Raw genomic sequence first — 19,069 nt, forward strand, 5'->3', positions numbered from 1 at the left:
TTTTCCCTCAACCATACGTATATATGTCTATCTACACATACATATTCAACAAAAAAAATTTATGCAATCGTCTATATAGATGTTCGAGTTAGTGGAGCATGTGAGAGCTTGACTGGGGTAACGAACTTGATTGCTCAAACCAACATTTTTTCTAATGATTCTTTCTCATAAAAGTTTGTTAGTGTAGTTTACCTGACTAACATTGCGACTATGAGTTCTATTATCATTTTAAAAAACATTTATATAATCATCAAATTTCCGTGCTCAACGTGCATACTTGATCGCCAATACTCGTACTTACAAAAAAAATTCTAAGTTTCATAAATTTTTGATTGTATTGCTTTAAATTTATTTGTACACACATTTAAACCACATAAAAAAATTATAAATGAGCATAACGATATAACTCGAAAATCTTCAGCATCATATGGTACCTAAAAATCATATTCCGATCGCTCTACAGTATGACAATTAATGCTCTCAACAATTTTCTTCATCGATGAAATCATTTACAACTCATGAAAATCGAAGACAACCTTGCATCTTATTCTTGAATTTTATACGGTACTTGTCATTTTCCTAGAAACTATAGCTAATAGTAGTGATGTATTCCAAATTTTTAAATTATACGACAATCTAAACGTGAGCGCTCTTAATTATCGGCCCCAGATATATTGAGTAAAAAATATATAATACCATCCATCACCTATTAAACCTTGTTAGTTAAAATCGTAATTTGTGGTGGTCGCTTGACCATTTTGCGAAATTAATTAACGAGTCAAAATTCTACGATACTTTGAGACACGTAGGAAGTGAATAATTGATGAGAAATTAATCATCCGAAAACGACACGATTTTTTCAAATCCTAATTACGAAGCTTCTTTTAAGAGCACAATATATCCTTATTTAAACCTCTCCATACCTGTAATCCCCCCTCCACATATTCCTTCAAACTAAACTTTCACTGCTTTTATTCCCTCTTCTGTCCCCTTCGCCACTCAAACATTCCACATTCGTAACATATCTCCCTCATACTAAATTATTTTTGTAAGTTCGGATCATTTCAAGAACATACAACGATCTTGATGAACCATTGCGATCATAGTGTGCTGCCAAATATGGCTCGAAGATTGGATCAAGACGAGTATTTTTCGGGCCGTTGCATACTCGTGAACGGCCCGGTAATTGTCGGTGCAGGCCCCTCAGGTTTAGCGGTCTGCGCCTGTCTTAGAAAACAAGAAGTTCCCTTTGTAGTTCTTGAAAAAGATAACTGCATTGCCTCGCTGTGGCAGAACCGGACGTATGATCGTCTGAAACTTCACCTTCCAAAGCAGTTCTGTGAGCTTCCCTTCATCCCTTTCCCTCAGAACCTGCCGCAATACCCCACGAAAAATCAGTTCATCGGATACCTTGAATCGTATGCCAAGCATTTTAAGATTGATCCAAGATTCAATGAATCGGTCCAGTCTGCTAGGTACGATGAAACGTGTGGCATGTGGCGTGTGAAGACGGTGAAGATGAATGAATCGAGTGTGGAGTACATATGCAGGTGGCTTGTGGTGGCTACTGGGGAGAATGCGGAGAAAGTTGTGCCGGAGTTCGAAGGATTCGAGGAGTTCCAAGGGAATGTAACCCACGCTTGTGATTACAGAACGGGGGAAGTTTACAGTGGAAAGCGTGTTTTGGTTGTTGGCTGCGGCAATTCTGGGATGGAAATTAGCCTCGATCTTTGCCATCATAATGCGATTCCATCCATGGTGGTTCGCAGTCCTGTGAGTAATTTTTTCCTTACGGAAAAGCTTTGTTTCTAACCATTATTTACATGAAAAATTATCCCAAAATTCGAATATAACAAAATTATAAATATATTTATGTTCTTTAATTGATCTCTTTCTAGCATAATTTCTCTTATACATGTTTACATGTAAACATGCTTCATATAAACGAGAGAGAAAATAAATTTATGTTTTTATTTTATACACTATGAAATAAAATAAGGTGCATATATAATAATAATGAAATTCAATGAATCAGCGGATTTAAAATGAGATATGGCAGAATATCTGAAAATCATTTAAATAGGACTTTCTTTTTTGTTTCTTGACGGAATATATATATATATATATAGGTCCATGTGTTGCCAAGGGAAATCTTGGGAAAATCAACATTTGAGTTGGCAGTTACATTATCAAAATGGATGCCACTTTGGATTGTGGATAAAATACTGCTGTCAGCAGCAACACTGATTCTTGGGAACACACAAAAGTATGGCTTAAACAGGCCAGCTTTGGGTCCTTTGCAGCTCAAAAACAGTGAAGGCAAAACACCAGTTCTGGATACAGGCACACTTTCAAGAATTAAATCTGGTGAGATCAAAATAGTTCCTGGAATCAACAAATTTTTGCATGAAGGAGTTGAACTTGTCGATGGGGAAGTTCTCGAAATCGACTCGGTTATTTTCGCCACGGGATACACTAGCAATGTTCTATCATGGTTAAAGGTGAGGATCTTGTTGCCCATATATGTCACAAGTATGTGCGATGCATATACATATATATACATGCATATGCAAGTATCTGTATGTATATGTTTGTAAAATTTAGTTTGATTCAAAGTGACAGTAGAGAAAGTTTCGTCCTTGATCTAATATTTCGAATCTTGTCACAAGTCGGATTGTATTGTATATATCTATTTTATGCTAACAAACATGATCTTATAATTATTGGTAACAGATTTGCAGAGATTTAATTAGTAACCTTCCCATTCGAAGAATGATTGATTTTAATTTCCAATATGATAATTAAATAAATGGACACATTTGTTTTGAAAAAACTACCTGCTGTTAACATCAGCAAAATCAAACAACTTGTTTTCATTTAGTCATTCTTTCTTTTTTTTTTTTTTACCATTTTTCATATTTTGTATATTTTTTCTAATTCGTAGAAACTTATTTACAGGGTAACATTCTTCACCTAATTTTCTTGGTGTATTTCGTAGGAAAATGAATTATTTTCTCGTGACGGATTTCCAAATGCATGGAAAGGAAAATCCGGACTTTACGCCGTTGGCTTCGCTAGAAAAGGTATATCCGGTGCGACGCTAGATGCGATCAAAGTTGCACAAGATGTCAACAAAATGTGGAGGAAAGAAACAAATCAAAAAAACCATTCGATCGGGGTCTCCTGCCATCAAAGATGTTAGTAGAGTCTTCAGTTATTTTCCTTTCTTGATTGTAGTTTCAACTGGCAGTGGGTATTGATAGATCAATCGAGTTGGCTGTATGTAAGAAGGAAAGAAATTAAATTAAATCAAATACTAGAAGTTCCCGAAGCTTTTGGCATAATTTTCAGACAGAAAAAAGGTTGGGGTATCATGCAAAAGTAAAATTCCATTATTATTTTTTTTATAGGGAAACTGCACAAAAAGAAAGGCAAGTGGTGAACTGATGAAGCATGTCGATCTTCACATTGTTAGATGGAACGCGCGAGTCCCTTTCTCTCGATCGTTGTCTCGTTTCGGTCCAGCTCTTTGTTTATTACTGCAGGAAACTGATAGGATCTATGACCAGAAAATTGGTCCATATAGGGACCCATTAAATATAGTGGACCATATCTTCCCTTGCATCCATACTCTCTATTCAATGTGACGCTGACTATTCACTGCATTTGTTAAGGTAGTACACGTAAAATCCCCATAGGCTTAGACTCGAGTGAAACAGGAATTTATTTATAGATTATTTCAGAGTACATTGGTCTTTTATTTGGCAAGAATATCGATTTTATAAACTAGGATCTAGGTACGCTATACCGAGAGATTTACCCCCGTCACATGTATGGTTATTGGACGGACAAAAAGTATGAAATCTTGGAGTGAGTTCTGCCATTACAGAGGAAAAGATCTCGTGGTGTAGCAAAGAATATCGACTCAAAAAACCAATGTTTTTTAGTGTTTTGAATTAAGATGTTGAAATCTTTTGATGGCAATTTTTTTTGGTTTAGAACACATGCAATTTTTACACGTCTAGTCTATAGATGATTAACCTAAAACTTAAGAGTTTTAAAATTAAGAGTATCATTTTAAGTATTATTTTGGTTATATATATATATATATATATGTAGACTACAGTTCATTTTTCGCTTATTTCAAATATATAAGTTAAATTTCTATATTTAGTAGTAATTTTTTTTATATTTCTTTTACTAATATTCTCTTATTTAATTTGCATTATATTTTATATTTAAAATGCTCTTTAAATAAGAATAAAATATGAATTTTGTTCATATAATTGACTTTTAATGATATTCTTAAGCAGTATGGAAAAAACAAAATGGTAGTAACTAAAAAAAGAGTAAGTATCTTGTGAGACGGTCTCAAGAATTTTTATTTATGAGACGGATCAACCCTATCGATATTCACAATAAGAAGTAATACTTTTAGCATAAAAATAATAATTTTTTGTGGATGACCCAAATAAGAGACCTGTCTCACAAAATACGACCCGTGAGCACGGGCGGATCCATAGTCAATGATACCCGGGCTTTAGCCCGGGTGGTCCAATTTTTTTAAAAAAAATTTACATGTAAATTTTGTATAATTTTGAATTAAAACGATATTAGCTCGGACAAATCAATTTAAAATATTAAAAAATTTTAGAGTTTAAAATTCTAGCCCGGGTAGAGCCAGGTTCTTGGCTCCGCCCCTGCGCGTGAGACTGTCTCACCCAAGTTTTTACCCTAAAAAAATGTGAGTTTTTTTTTAGATTTTACCCAAAAAAATATTATACTCGTGCATGTAATTATAAAATTTTAGAAAGAAACAGAATTTTTTTTAAGGTAATCTATTCTATTTTATTTTATTTTAAAAAAATTATTGGCTTTATTATTAATTTTAATTTCACACCATTGACCAATGTTGGACATATATTCCTAATTAATACTTTTCATTTAGTGTATTAATGCTCTCAGAATCATAAAGATATCATATCACTGAGGGATATTTTAATATATATGCCTAAATACTCTATAGTGATATGTGGTAAACTTTGTGATAAGTGCTGTTTCATTATTTTTAATTTTTTCATTATATATTAAATCAAAAATTTCAAAGAAATTTACCAAATAACTTATTTTCACAGTAGTTTTTTTCTCCAAAATACTTAAAACGCTACGAAACGTCACATTATATTTCGCATTAGATCATAACACACATTTTTTTTCAATAAGTTATACCTTGTATTAACAATTTTTCATTTATTGATTTTGAACATTCATTTAAATGAAATCGGAATTCGAAATTTTTATTCTTAGAATGTGCAAATAAATTTCAGTTTTGTAGTTAGTGTTGGATATATAAAAAAATATATAGCTAAATATATTATTATAAAATTATTCTATATATGATCAAGATACCAACTTCTAAAAATTAATGGTATTTGGTTATAATTTAATTTTTAAAATAATTTATCAAATATTACATAAGATGATGAATACGAAGTTATTGTGCACTTTGATTAGGTAGAAAAATCGCATATATTTGTTTATTTGATTACTTCAATATCATCCATCCTTTTTTCGGTTGAGTTCAAACTACTGTTGATAATGGTCTGTGCTTTGCCACATAAACACTATCAGCATTTATATTAACTATGTGTTTAGATATAAACTCTTAGATATATGATTGAGATACTGTCCTAAAGTTCTCCCCATGTACTTCCATTTCTGATGGAAAAATTAATGATATTTCTCTTTTAAATATTGGTCAAGTGTGCTCTGGGATGGGGCTTTATGATGAACTGATACTCACTGAAACTTTAGGGTTCGGTTCCAGAAGGTGATAGCAGTTTGAATGCAGATCTCGAATTTACTCTCTAAGTAGGTGGCTCATTACAATCTCAGACATTCTCCTATAAATACTAGGTTTAAGCGTTCAATTCATTCATTCACTGTCTTGACTTTAAGCAGCACCCTTAGATGTTCTCTCATTATATTTTCAGTCTCTGACTTGATCGTCAGAGGGGCTACGTCGGGACACCTTCTCGACCTCCTTCGAACGGTCTCCTTCGTGATTTCAGGCCTAGAGTAAATTCGAGGTCTGCATTTGAACTGTTATCACCTGCTGGAACCGAACCTTAAAAAGTTTCAATGAGTATCAGTGAACTATTTGGGTTAGGAAAATGTCCAAGATTAGATATATTTTCTGGGCCAATCCAACCTAGAACTTGCGTGTTAAAAGGATTTTGGTTCAGTGTGCTGGGATGGGGGCTTTATTACTGATTGATGTTGTTACTTATTTCGAGTATATCTCATTTTTAACACCAGCTAGTTTTATTTTAGCTTATTTTAATTACAACATGTAATTTCACTTAGTGTCGTGATAGGTTTAATAAGAAATATATGAGCAGTCAATTAGTATCATTGTTTTTTTTTTTTGGAAACGGGGGAACCCGCAATGGCTATCCGTAAGTGTGTGCGCCGGATAAGCTCCAGAGCTAAACGCAGTAACTTGCAAATCAGGTCAATAAAGTCAATCACACTAGAATTTACAGGACTCATCCAAGAAATTATTAGTATAAATGTGACAAATTGATCACAAATACTCTTATAAATCCCGATTTGTAACTTGATATATCAATTATATAGTTTTTTTTTGAAAGGAATCAATTATATAGTTAAAACCCTACATAAATCATATAAAATATTTCATTGATATATCATATGGTCCAACCAACCTCCACAAAATGGACCCTTCATCCATAATCACATCCACCAAATTCCCTAAATAATATATCATTTGTTGTGCTTTTTTCCTTTTTCTGAAATAAACTTTTTGATTGGGTCTACCATTTGGCATTTTTTATCTTTTATTTTAATAAATATTTTACTTGGATTTCAGTGTCCTGTATGTGTATAACTAAAAAACTTCTTCTTTTTTCTTGTTTATGAATAATTATATTAAATTTAAGTTTGACAGACTTTATTCATCTCTATACTCAAAATTAAATATTAAGGCTGCGTTTGGTTTGGAAGATAAAATAATGAAATGATTAAGAGAGAAATGATAAAAAGAATGATTGAAGTAGAAATATAATATATAATGATAAAATAATATTATGTTTGTTATGATGGATAAAAATGTGATAATTAATAATTTTTTGATGAATAGACAAAATTGCCCTTCCATTTGTGCGTCGGCGGTAGCGGCCGGTCGATCGGTCGGTCGGAAGCGTCGGCGGTCGACCGAAAAGAGGCGGCGGCGGCCGGAAGAGGCGGCGGTCGACTGGCGGTGGCCGGCGGCGGTTGTCGGCGGTGGTCGGCCGGCGGCAGGGGTTGGCGGTGGGCGGTGGAAGGAAGTGGTGGTGAGTTTGGATTTAGGAGAAGGGTAAAATTGAAAAAATAGGATGGATTAAGAGTTGGATAAATTATCCTAGAGGGTGAGGAGGTATTATTTTAACCTATCTAATATAACCTAATCATTCATAGGAGGGATTGACTTGGTTAAATAAAAAACGTACCAAACGAGTGATTAGGTGGGTTAAAAAAAAATAAACCTACCTAATCAAGGCAACCAAACACTGCCTAAATATAATAAGTATTATTGACGAATAATTATCATCCTAAAAAACAATTGACTCTCAAATTTTCAGAAAATTATGTTCAATAAAATGATAGGTAAATCTGGGAAAATTTTCGATTTAGTCCTTAATGTTTTGACATGTACCCAATTTAGTCCTTAATATATATATAAATGTCATATTTATTTTTACCAAAATTATGCGGTTTGTGTCCATCGTATTTTACAGACTGCTTCTCAAGGCCTAACGACATAATCGCAACTGATGATTCTTAACGCAGATTCCTTCAGCAACACTAAGCACAACTTTGTTTCGTTTCTTATCTCAAGGTTTATAGTAAAGATTTATTTTTAAAATAATACACAAAGGTGGGAAAACTAAGAAATTTTATTCATACATATTAAATATTATTAGAATATTAATCTTCTGTATAGGAGGAGAAACTTGTTTAGCTACTTATCGTAACTTGGAATATAAAACACATAAAGTAGAAAGAGAAATATTATAAATTTATTTGAAAGAAAATTGAAAAAAAAAAAAATCGATGTCTTCATCTTTTCTCTGTTTTGATATATATAGAAACCTTGATGGTTTTGAAATTCGGACTTCAGAGTTGAATTATATCTTCAGATTATCGTCACTTGTGGCCGACAACATTTTATGGTAGTGGCCATATCAACCACTAGTTAGTGGTTCGCCTTTTGTAGTGGTTGAGTGGTCCATGCTCCATTGTTGTAGTGGTCAGATTTTATGTCTTATTTGCTTTTTTTGAGAAATCGCAAAAACATGACTTGTGTGGACCTTCGTTAATTGGACTTATTTATTATGTATGTTTTCGGTCAAATCTTCACAGAAAACCTTTCTCGAATTATGGTTCTTTCTGGTTCAGGTACTCTGAGTATATGCCTTCTGACCATTTTCCAACATGAGTCGTGTTGCAGAGTTTCTGACGAATTTCTTTACTCCTCGGTAGCTCGTTGCTCCAAATGGGATTTCTTTTCATTTCAAACATATTTTCTGCAAAACTTGTATTTTTTCATGTCATGATATTTAACAGAAATGATACATTTACAAAATTTGGTTAAACCTTAAATGAAAACTCCAGTTCGTCCATCTATCTAAGACAAAATCACAAAACCATAATCTTCATGCTCTTCGAATGGAGATGTCGTCTTCAGTGAATGATGAAACAAGATGTGTTTCATTTTCTGGAAGATCATTGATGAACTTCTGAATGTTCATGTCTAATCTTATTAGCTTGATAGAGTGAAATGCTTATTGTGTCATTTCCTACTTATTCTAGTGCTGCATTAAAAAAGTAAAGCTTCACAATATCTCCCCTACACAAATAATCATCGTCTGCTCATTTTCATGAACAACTTTCTGAATTCACATTGGTAATGCTAAAATTTCTGGGAAGTTGGGTGATACAGTATAAACGGAGGCAAGAGTCCCCAATACATACCATGTCTTGATCTCATTATGATATGAATTTAGTTGCATCCAAACCAAATTGTAAAAATAAGTATCAAAATTTTTGAAAAAAATTAATTCAAGGAACTAAATTATGCATAATTTTAAATATCTAGGACTCAGTTAAAATATTAAGGATCAAATTTGGACTATATCTAAACATTTAAAATCAAATTGGGAAATCTCATTGGAAAACAGTGTAAATAAATTCAAATCTACGTATAAAAATGCTACATGTAAATTGGACAAATAATTATGTAAGCCACTTTTAGAAAGTGTGATATTATAGGAAATGTGTAGCATTTCGAAATCGGTAATTTAACAATTATTAGTTGCTCAGTAATGTCATATCGTGAGTTTCAAGTGACGTCAGTGTTCTCCTTATAATTTTTGTCTACAATATTATATTATACTAATATATATATACATACACACACATATATACACAAAAGCGTGTGTTTTTATTTTCTTTTCCAAGTATGACTTATCTGAATCATGTGTAATTTTTTATTTCTTTTTCTTTTTAATTTTTAGAATCTGCTGTTGCTGTTATTTTTAGTGTGCTCTAGATGAATCAAAATTATTAATATAGCAACCTGCAAACTACATTGATCAGATAAACCACACTGTACAAGTTCTGTATTACATATTCGAAGCTTGGATGGAAGATACATAGTGAGATTAAATCTCTAACGTCTTAACAGACGTTCATCATTCTTTACCATCAAGATATCTTGGGAGCTTATTTCTTCCTCTCCTGACTGCATTAGGCTTTTTTGGGGTTGTCTTTGTTTTAATGAGTTTCCTGATAAGATTTGAAAAATTATTTTGGACATAAATAATTAATTATGAGCGATGATAATAAATAAATTTAAAACTTTTTAATTTTTCCCCCACTTATAGTATTTGTTATATACCTTGCTTCACAAAAGATTTTTATTTTTATTTTATTTTATCTTTGAACACTCCTAATTTAATTTTGAAAATACTAGAAAAAGAAATCAGTCGTACTTAACTTTTTTACACTTATAAATCTCACCTTATTATTATAATATACTCTAAAAAATTTCATATAATAACTATTTAATAATCAATCATGCTTAACAATTAATATTATTTTTAAAATAATGGTGGGCCGACCAAAACCCGCCCCCCTCGATCGACCCACTATTAATAATTAATAAAAAAATTATTATTTTTTAAGATAAATTATTTAAAAACATTTGTTTCATAAAGTTATTTTAGATTTAACATTTTTAAAAAAAGTTGTTTTCAAATTTAAAATTTAGATATTATAAGCAACAGAGTGTTTTTTTAAAAATATTTCAGTTTAGTTGGATCATGTTGGAATTGCAAAAATAACATAAATATTTGATGTGTGAAAGAAAAAATAATTAAGATGTTAGATTTTTTTTAGTGAATTAAAAATAGAGAATAAAAATATAACTAAAATCTTATTGTGTGTCATTTATGAAATTACCAAAAAACGCCATGCATATTATAAATTATTTTATATTTTTTTTAAAACATCAATGCTATATAATAATACCGAAAAATTATAATTTTAAGTTCATTTTTATCCAATATTTTAGATTTGTTTTTTGTTTTATTCTATTTTTTTACTTGGAACCACTAAGAAAATGTTTGGGAGAGTTTTTGCTTATTTTAAAATGATTTTTTTAGATATTATTTTGAAATGAGTGACAAGCGAAAGTAGGAAATATTTGAAAATAAAAGTCTAAAACTAATATAAGCTAAAATTTGAATTTTTGAAGAAAATCAATTCTAAGCTTAATATTTAGTAAGATAACAGTAATATCCTTAATCTATACATCATTTACCCTTGTAATTATCTAAATTTTGGTACTCACACTATCGACAATATATTTATATAATTATTATTACATTTTGAATATTTTGTATCAAAATTAATTTATCTTTTTATAACATGAATGTTTTAAAATTTATATAAGATTAACAAAAAACACATGAATTTTTTTTTATAAAAGCACAAAAATATGTAAAAAAAGTTCTGGAAATACGGTTCAAACTTGCTTGGATTTTGGACGAACTTTGGCCGAACTTGGAAATAATTGAACGACATTAATTGGACAGCACTACAAGCAGGACTTGGACGTGATTTACGAGCAAAATAACGCCTTAAAACTTTGTCTAGAGCCTGTATAACTCAACTGGAAGCACACAATCTCGGCAACTAATTAGTTGAGGAGGCCGAAGTATAACGATTCGAATGAAGCTCGATTTCGATTTTTTTGTTGATGTTCATCTACTGAGGAAACTTCTTGGCTTGACTATAATTGATTATTTGGATAGATTAACACCTTAAGATAATGCGTACTTGCTGCCCAAAATTTAAGAGCACAACTACTTTCTCGCACGAAAGGCCGAATTTTTAGTGAGTTCGTGGAGATTTTTTGGAGTGTGAATTTTCTAGGCCATGGGTGGTATTTATAGTCTAAAAAATGGCATATCAAAGGCCATATATGGCCGAAAACTTGGAGCCCAAACAACCTCCGTGATGGTCAAGTCGTTCCACCACTTCAAATGTCAATTTGGATTACTAAAGGGTCATCTTTTACACCAAAAAATGTCCAACTCCAAGCTCGTCCCTTGGCTTCATTTTATTGTCATTTTAGGACAAATGGATAAGCTTATTTGAGCTAGATATTATGATGCATGAGCGGGGGGTTTGTACCCTCGAGTTGTCTCACTTTGATTTTTGTGAGCTTGCATCACCTCGAGTTCCAATAAGCTGAATTGAGTATCTTTGAGCTGGGAAATCGAGTTCTAACACTGTGATGTAGCACTTTGCCCCACATGTTCAAGATGTGACTCACACCCACGTAGCACTTTTCCTTGCATAGCACATATTTTCCGGTATTCCTATTAGTGACGGCCTCTGACACCATTTTAATGTCATGCATCGGGCCCAGACCCAGGCCCGGGCCTGCGTGACTGTACAAAATACCTCTATAAAAAGTACTTTGTATTCCTCTTCTCTTTACAAAAATTGTTAAGCTAATTTGTTATATGAGTCTATTGTAAGCTCTTATAAACCATTTAAGATTTTATTTTTAATCAATGTGGGACAATTCTATCACATACATATTGTACGATTGAACGACTTTCTTTTAGTTTTAGCGATAAATTATCTTTTGAAAATTGGCTTTCAACAAGTTCAAATCCTTCAACGTATCCCATAAAATACTCTCACACACACAAATAAATTTTTTGTAAAAAAAAATTAATTAAAGAATTTGCTAATTTAAATAATAAGCTTTCTTTGTATTTGGATATTTGAAGTTAACATTGACAAAGTTGTTCAAATATAGATATAACATGTCATTAGATTGATAGATTTGGAAAATTCAAAAAAGATTGCTTGCATATAGATGTTTTAAGAACCACATACAACACAAAATATTTCTCAACTTATATTTGTTATTTTATAAGAATATGATTTAACGTCTCAAATTTTTTCAATTTCTTTTGATAATGCTAGTGTAAATACTTTTAGTGAGTGAACTTATTAAAATATATCAAAAGCCCTAGGTGGTAAATTTTTTCTTATTATATGCACATGTCATATTTTAAATTTGTGTGTTTAATATGAACTAACATTTTTAGAATGTCATATTAAACCAATCATGACCATAATCCATTATCCATGGACACATCTCCAAGTTATGAAACAATGAGGCAAAGTTTGTAAAATCAATGGTATGAGGCCTAAACAATTTGCACAGGGACGTTCCAACATGTTAGAATTCAACATATAAATTGTTATTATCGTCTTTTGAATATAAATATTTATTATGTATATTTTTCCATCAACTTGTTCAAGCTCGTGTTATTTATTTGTTTTCAAACCAATGAACATATGAACTAGTATTTGTGAAGTTTTAAAAGTGTTTAATGATACTATTGACCAATTATCCAGTGTTTATTATTATACTTCTCATTTAGTTTTAACACATTGTTGTAACATTATATATATTTTTATTGAACTTATTAAATATAGTGAAGATGATTTAGATTAATGTATTATGTCATGAAAGCAAAATGAGAATTTTTTTTAGAAATTCCTGAAATTTTTTTATGTGCTTTGTTTTATATCATAGATTTAAATTAGACATTTTCAAGAAATGCTAACATTATATTATGATTCTTTGGGCCCTACTACGGAAACGGTTCCATCTACCTAGGGGTATGCAAAACTTCGGTTAAACCGAATTAACCGACCGAACCGAATTAATTTGAAAATTCGGTTCGGTTAATTCGGAAGTTCGGTTTTGAAATTTTAAACAATCGGTTAATTCGGTTTGATTTCGGTTTTAATTTGAAAAATTCAGTTAAACAGAATTAACCGAATTAGTATATATATTAATTTAAATTGTATATGAGCATTAAAAATGCATTAGAAGGAAACCCAACTTTTCATACATTAGAAGGAAGCTCATTCATTCAATGATTTTATTTTCAATATTTTTATTCGTTATTGATATTTTTTGTTCAATGTTTCTTGTTATTTATAAGTTCTCCATTGTTTTTTTTGTTCGTTAAAATTTTCATTTTTTAAAAAAATATCGGTTATTTCGGTTACCGATTTGAAAATGGGTTCGGTTAATTCGGTTTCAATGAATTTTTCGATCGGTTCGATTATTCGAAAATAAAATAGGTTAAATCGGTTATAGGTCTATTCGGTTCGATCGGTAACCGAATAGACCGATTGCACACCCCTACATCTACCTAATTGATTTTGTTTAGTATTAAATCTCATTTATAATGAATATAATATCAAATATGGTTGACAAATTGTTCTACTTGAAGCACATTCCACAACCACTAGTTATATCACTTCTAAACTTACTAAAGCAAAACTTCTATTAAGAGAATGGACGAAACATCCACGAAGATATTCACGTTCCAGTCAGTAATTTGAGAACTATTTTACCACTACTTTTATTTCAGTTATGCAAATGAGGACTTTTTTCGACATATTGCGATGATACTCGCAAAAAACACAAGTATATCCAACTTTGTCTATAATGGTAAAAGAAATTCTAGCTTGTCCATTTTCAACGTTTGCAATTGAACAAACTTTTAGTATCGGTGGAATACATTAGATGAGAGATGTTATGGCTCAAAGTCAGAAAATTTGGATCCCAATGTTTTCTCAATGATTGACCAAAATCCGCAAACCTGAACATAAGATATTAAAAGTGATGAAGAAGACCAAGACGAAGCTGAGAAAACTTCCAAAACAATGACGAGAGGAAATACGAGTGATTGAGGAACGTCACTTTTAAAAGTAACTATGTAAATATAAGCGAACTATGCGAGCTTTAGTTCCTCTACAACAAAAGAAAACACATAAGCACCTTATATAATTATAACTATACAAGTGCAAACTCTGTTTTTTTATTAACAAATAATATATTATTAATAAAAAAAAAACAAAAAGACTGAACCTGATTCATACCTAGCGATTAACCGGGTCCAGTTCTTCTACATTCATAACTCGGACCGTAACCATCTTAAACAATTATGGACGGTCAAAGGTTGAGGTTTTACCGATCTTAATCCGCTGGGTCTGGTTGAGTTACTCTTCAGACTTCAATTCCACCGTCTATCATGCAACTTGCATATAAAAAATTATATAGTACTGCGAATCACGCGAAACCGATTGGTTACTGGTTAATTTCTATATATATATATATATATATATATGTTGATGAGTTGCTCATTGATGCTTATCTATATTCCAAAATTTCCCATATTTCCACGTCTTTCGTGCGGGGTACATCATAATTATTATTATTCATGCAACTTGCATATAAAAATATGTACAATTGTGATTTTACACTGTTGGTTTTTGTAGATAAATATTATTTTTATGTGTATTTAGATTTTATAATATATAATATGTCTGTTCTTCTATTTGAGTGTATTTAAATATATATTTTTTTAAAATAAAATGGTAAGAGAAAAACACGACGTGTGTTTAGTGATTGGGCAGCGTAAAGTTGAGGACATGATAGTAATTACTTAGGAAAGATACCAATATTTTCTTCCAACTTTACCTTTTATATGATACTAATATTATTATTATTTTTATTTCAACAATTCAAATATCAATTTAATTTCTCCATAATTTATGGAATTTCACTTTAGTCCATCGATAATAATAACCGTACATACATATGCAAAATAACTAGTATAATCTATTGAACCGCCACTTGACTAAAGTTATTGTCTGATCACCGCAAGCGTTGCGGCACGAAACCCCAAAAAGCCATTACATATCACCTGCGAAGCTAACCGCTTAAAAATGGTCTTACGGTTTATCTCGGCCATTTTTATGTCCTTATCTTCCACAATCTCTCTCTAACTTTTTCTCTCTCTATCACTGAAGGAAACGCACTCACACCCACAAAAAGTGTACCCGCGGGCATATACCCATTTCCTCGTCAATCAATCTTTAGAAACTTTCCATTTTTATCCTTGGGTGTCTGACTTTAACCGCCTTCGACTAAACCCTCGTTTTTTTTCCCTTCTTGTTGTACCATGTCCGTCTCAAACTCCGGTGAATTTGGTGTACATGGCCAAAAAAAGGCCAAGACTTGTGATTTGGGAGACGGCCCTTCGTGTTTTCGTTCTTTGCCCTTTCCTCCGTGGTATGGAATGGAAAACGTCCCTGATGGAGGGATTGAAGATTCTGTTGTAAGTGCATGGAAGCAGCAAGAGGACGGCGGACTGGACGAGGAGTTGGACCCGTTGATGGTGTTTGGTTTAGGAATCATGATGATTATAGTGAGCAAACTTGACGCACGCAGTGTGACACAAGCTCGTTTGGTTTCTCGTGAATGGCGTGCAGTTGCTTCCAGCGATAAAATTTGGGCGCCCAAGGTTCCTATTTCTATCCTTTCTGTTTTTACATGCTGATTATTTGCTATTTTCTTCTACTTTATTGCTTATTCTTTGGCAATTGAATTGCTCCGTTTCACCTTATTGGACTATAAATTAGGCTGGAGGTTTTTTGAATTCAAATATACTTCTTTCCCTTGTATTTTCTTGGCCTTTCTTGTGCTTAAATTGATGCCATCTTTGAAATTTAGGCTTCTTACTCTTTAGGTCGTTAGGTCTTTAATTGACTCTGTTTCATCGTATTTAAAAATGCATTTGGAACTTGGTACCATTCCAATTCTTGCTGATTATAGTAATAATATATAGGGCGTTGGTTTCCCTACCTCCAATAGTAGCATCCTTACACTATGTAGTCCTGCGAAAGGGTTTTAGTCGAACCATTCATTTTCTAGGTGTCTTTTGGTTTGGACAGCCTTACAGCTGTTATTTATTTTGCTTAAAAAATAACCTTTTCGGTCTCAGGTTATCTTATTGATTAATTTTAAATTTTTTTTATCTGTAGTTAAGTAGAACATGAATCTGGCTTTTTTTAACTGGAATATATACAAAATATCTTAGAAAGTGTGAGAGAAGATGTGTTTTGGTCAGAAGCATTGAAGACTAATTCGGGGATGTTCTTATCCTCTTGAGTTTCGTTTCTGACCCCTTTCCGAATTCCAGTTTGTCACCTTGTGCTATCTACGTTCTCCTGTAGCTCGCTCTGGTGGTCTCCTGAACTTTGTGTTGAACCCTGTTTAGCTGCGAATAATCGAAGTTTTTCAATTCTGTAGCAGTTGATAGAATATGCTACAGCGATGCTGGTCAGAATCACTCTTAAGCGGGATATAAGAATATGATGGCACTCAAGAAATGCTTTTTTCTTTTTAATGGACTTCCACTATATGAATCATCTTCCACAATGATATATAAACGTGTAAAAGACAGAAATTATATATCACTGTTCAACTAAACAAGCCCTTGGTCCCTTCTTTTATTTGAGGGTAGCTGTGCAATCCTCTGCTTTCACGCTATCCTCTGTCTGAGATTTTCATGCTCGGTCCGTGAGGACTATCTTCTTTGGAATTTCTTCTCTACTTGTTTAAGTCTTGACATTCCCACGATCTCTTACCTTCCACCAGCTTTTTTTTATTTAACTTCGATTTGGATATCGGAAATTTACAAGTTTTTACTTTGGATTTGTTATATCCATCCATTTAATGGGAAAAGATAAATTATCACTTAATTGCTTCAAGAGTAGTTTAAGTCGCAAAACCGGGTCATTTCTTTGTGAAATGAATCATTAGTTCAAATTAACATTACCACAATTTACTTTTGCTTGTTCTTCTTTTGGTTCTTTCACTCGATTTGGATATCGTAAATATTTAAGTATTTCAATTTGGATTTGTTGTGTCCATCCATTTGACTGGAAGTTCCCTTAATCGGCTTGAGAGTAGTTTGAATAATTAAAACCTGGTCAAGTGCCAAGATATCGGCATTAGTTTTGACGCTGTTTTGTTTTCTCTCCTGGCTGTCTTCAAATCTCTAAAGCTCCGTTGCCATGTGAAAAGTAGAAATGTAGAGTGCATGTTATGATTCACTTCTATATGATAAAGAAACATATTAGTTTTAAATTTCCAACATAGTAGAAGTTGTTCAACTAAATTGGAACAATGTTTTCCTGAATACATATATGTATTGTGAACTACTCTGATATTGCTCCATAACATGAACAGTAGTGTTTTATAGAATCTTAAACTCAAGGATGACAAGTGTGGAAGCATTTTACCTTTTGAGTTTCATGTTTGATTAGTGAAATTTGTAAAATCTGCACTCAGCAGAGAGAAGGATCATTTCACTGTTTATTTGATTTCTCCTATTTTGTTCTACATTTGTTATTGGCTGAAATTGCGAATCCTATGAATGGACCTGTTACAGGATCTCTTTCATATGTTCAGAAATGTCATATTAAATGATAATCCAATCCAAATTTATCTTCTGCTTCTCTGCATGGAGGATTATGATTCACCATTTTGGGAACGATGTCTTGCCAACCATGAGGGATCGGCCACCAGAGATCTTTTTTTTTTTTTACTTTTTTCTATGTTTATTACAACATATTAGGGTGAAATAAGGAAGAAAAAGGTGTTTTCTCTTTGAGGTTATTTACTGAGCTGGAGTTCCTCAATAAATCAACAAGATACTATTGTTTGTGATGGGCTCTCAATAGAGTTCGAAGACTCGAATGTGCTGGTGTACATGAGGAAGAAAAAGACGTGAACAATGAATTCCCTGACTCGAATGAATTCTGGAAATTTGTTTTTCTAAGTAATTTGTTGAAATGTTTTTGTATTGTTGATACCAAGTTATAGGTAATGGAAGATACTAGTTGTTATATTCTAATTTAAGATTTTAACATGCATGTTGACAACTCGGTTTATCTTTGTCTATATTAAAGTTGCGCCCACCTTAGTACGGTGGTGTGGCTGTTTTTTCCCTACTTTATTTTGGTTTTTTCCCGCTTGATTGCCATAATGCACCTTCTCAATTTAAAATAATTATAATATTACCATAATTTATAATATAACTCAAAACTAATTACAGAAAAATGAGTAAACGCCAAAGAAAATTTTCAACAAATAGAAGACCATACAAGCACGCAACGCCTGTACCGGGCACTAGTTCCTATTATGGTTCATGGCATCAATTTGACTTTGGACTCGTGTTATAAAGTATCTAATTACCCTGAACATTGTATTGTGTGGCTGCTGAACACAACATACATTGTTGTGCTCTTATTTATGTTAGGGTAGAACTTTGTTGATCTTGGTTTATTGCTGATTTGGAAAAGACTTGTCCAAAACTTGTAGGATTATGTGTGCTTGCCAGAAAATCATGCTGTTTGTACAAGGTTAAATAGTGAGTGCGGATACTATTGCGTCCCCATATTTGTCCATTCAGAATGAGGGGGACAAGGATTTCATGACAGTTACAATAGGATGTGGGAGAGTTGCCATGAGCACACTTGTAGTTGCTGAAATTTTTTTCTTCTGAGTTATTGTTATCTACTGTTTATTTGTTTGAGTTGGTATAAACCTTCT

General features: G+C 32.3%; 2 protein-coding genes across 3 annotated transcripts in view; both read left to right on the forward strand.

Moving 5' to 3' along the window:
* The first annotated feature begins 962 nt into the window (after nucleotides 1-962).
* LOC142518617 (putative indole-3-pyruvate monooxygenase YUCCA7) lies at nucleotides 963-3,770 on the forward strand. Its single transcript, XM_075621408.1, has 4 exons — nucleotides 963-1,773; nucleotides 2,130-2,501; nucleotides 2,999-3,197; nucleotides 3,238-3,770. Exons 1-4 carry the CDS (start codon nucleotides 1,087-1,089, stop codon nucleotides 3,258-3,260), a joined length of 1,281 nt encoding a protein of 426 aa, XP_075477523.1. The 5' UTR covers nucleotides 963-1,086; the 3' UTR covers nucleotides 3,261-3,770.
* Nucleotides 3,771-15,417: 11,647 nt separating this feature from the next.
* LOC142518132 (uncharacterized) overlaps nucleotides 15,418-19,069 on the forward strand; it is a 51,724-nt gene continuing 48,072 nt past the window's right edge. Inside the window, exon 1 of one of the 2 annotated variants that reach the window (XM_075620826.1) lies at nucleotides 15,418-15,974. In XM_075620826.1, coding sequence (XP_075476941.1) covers nucleotides 15,633-15,974 — 342 coding nt within the window. In that variant the 5' untranslated portion in view covers nucleotides 15,418-15,632. The remainder of the gene's footprint in view (nucleotides 15,975-19,069) is intronic. The other variant, XM_075620825.1, reaches the window with a different exon arrangement.

Source organism: Primulina tabacum, chromosome 11 (assembly GCF_025594145.1).
Source record: "Primulina tabacum isolate GXHZ01 chromosome 11, ASM2559414v2, whole genome shotgun sequence".
NCBI lineage: Eukaryota > Viridiplantae > Streptophyta > Magnoliopsida > Lamiales > Gesneriaceae > Primulina > Primulina tabacum.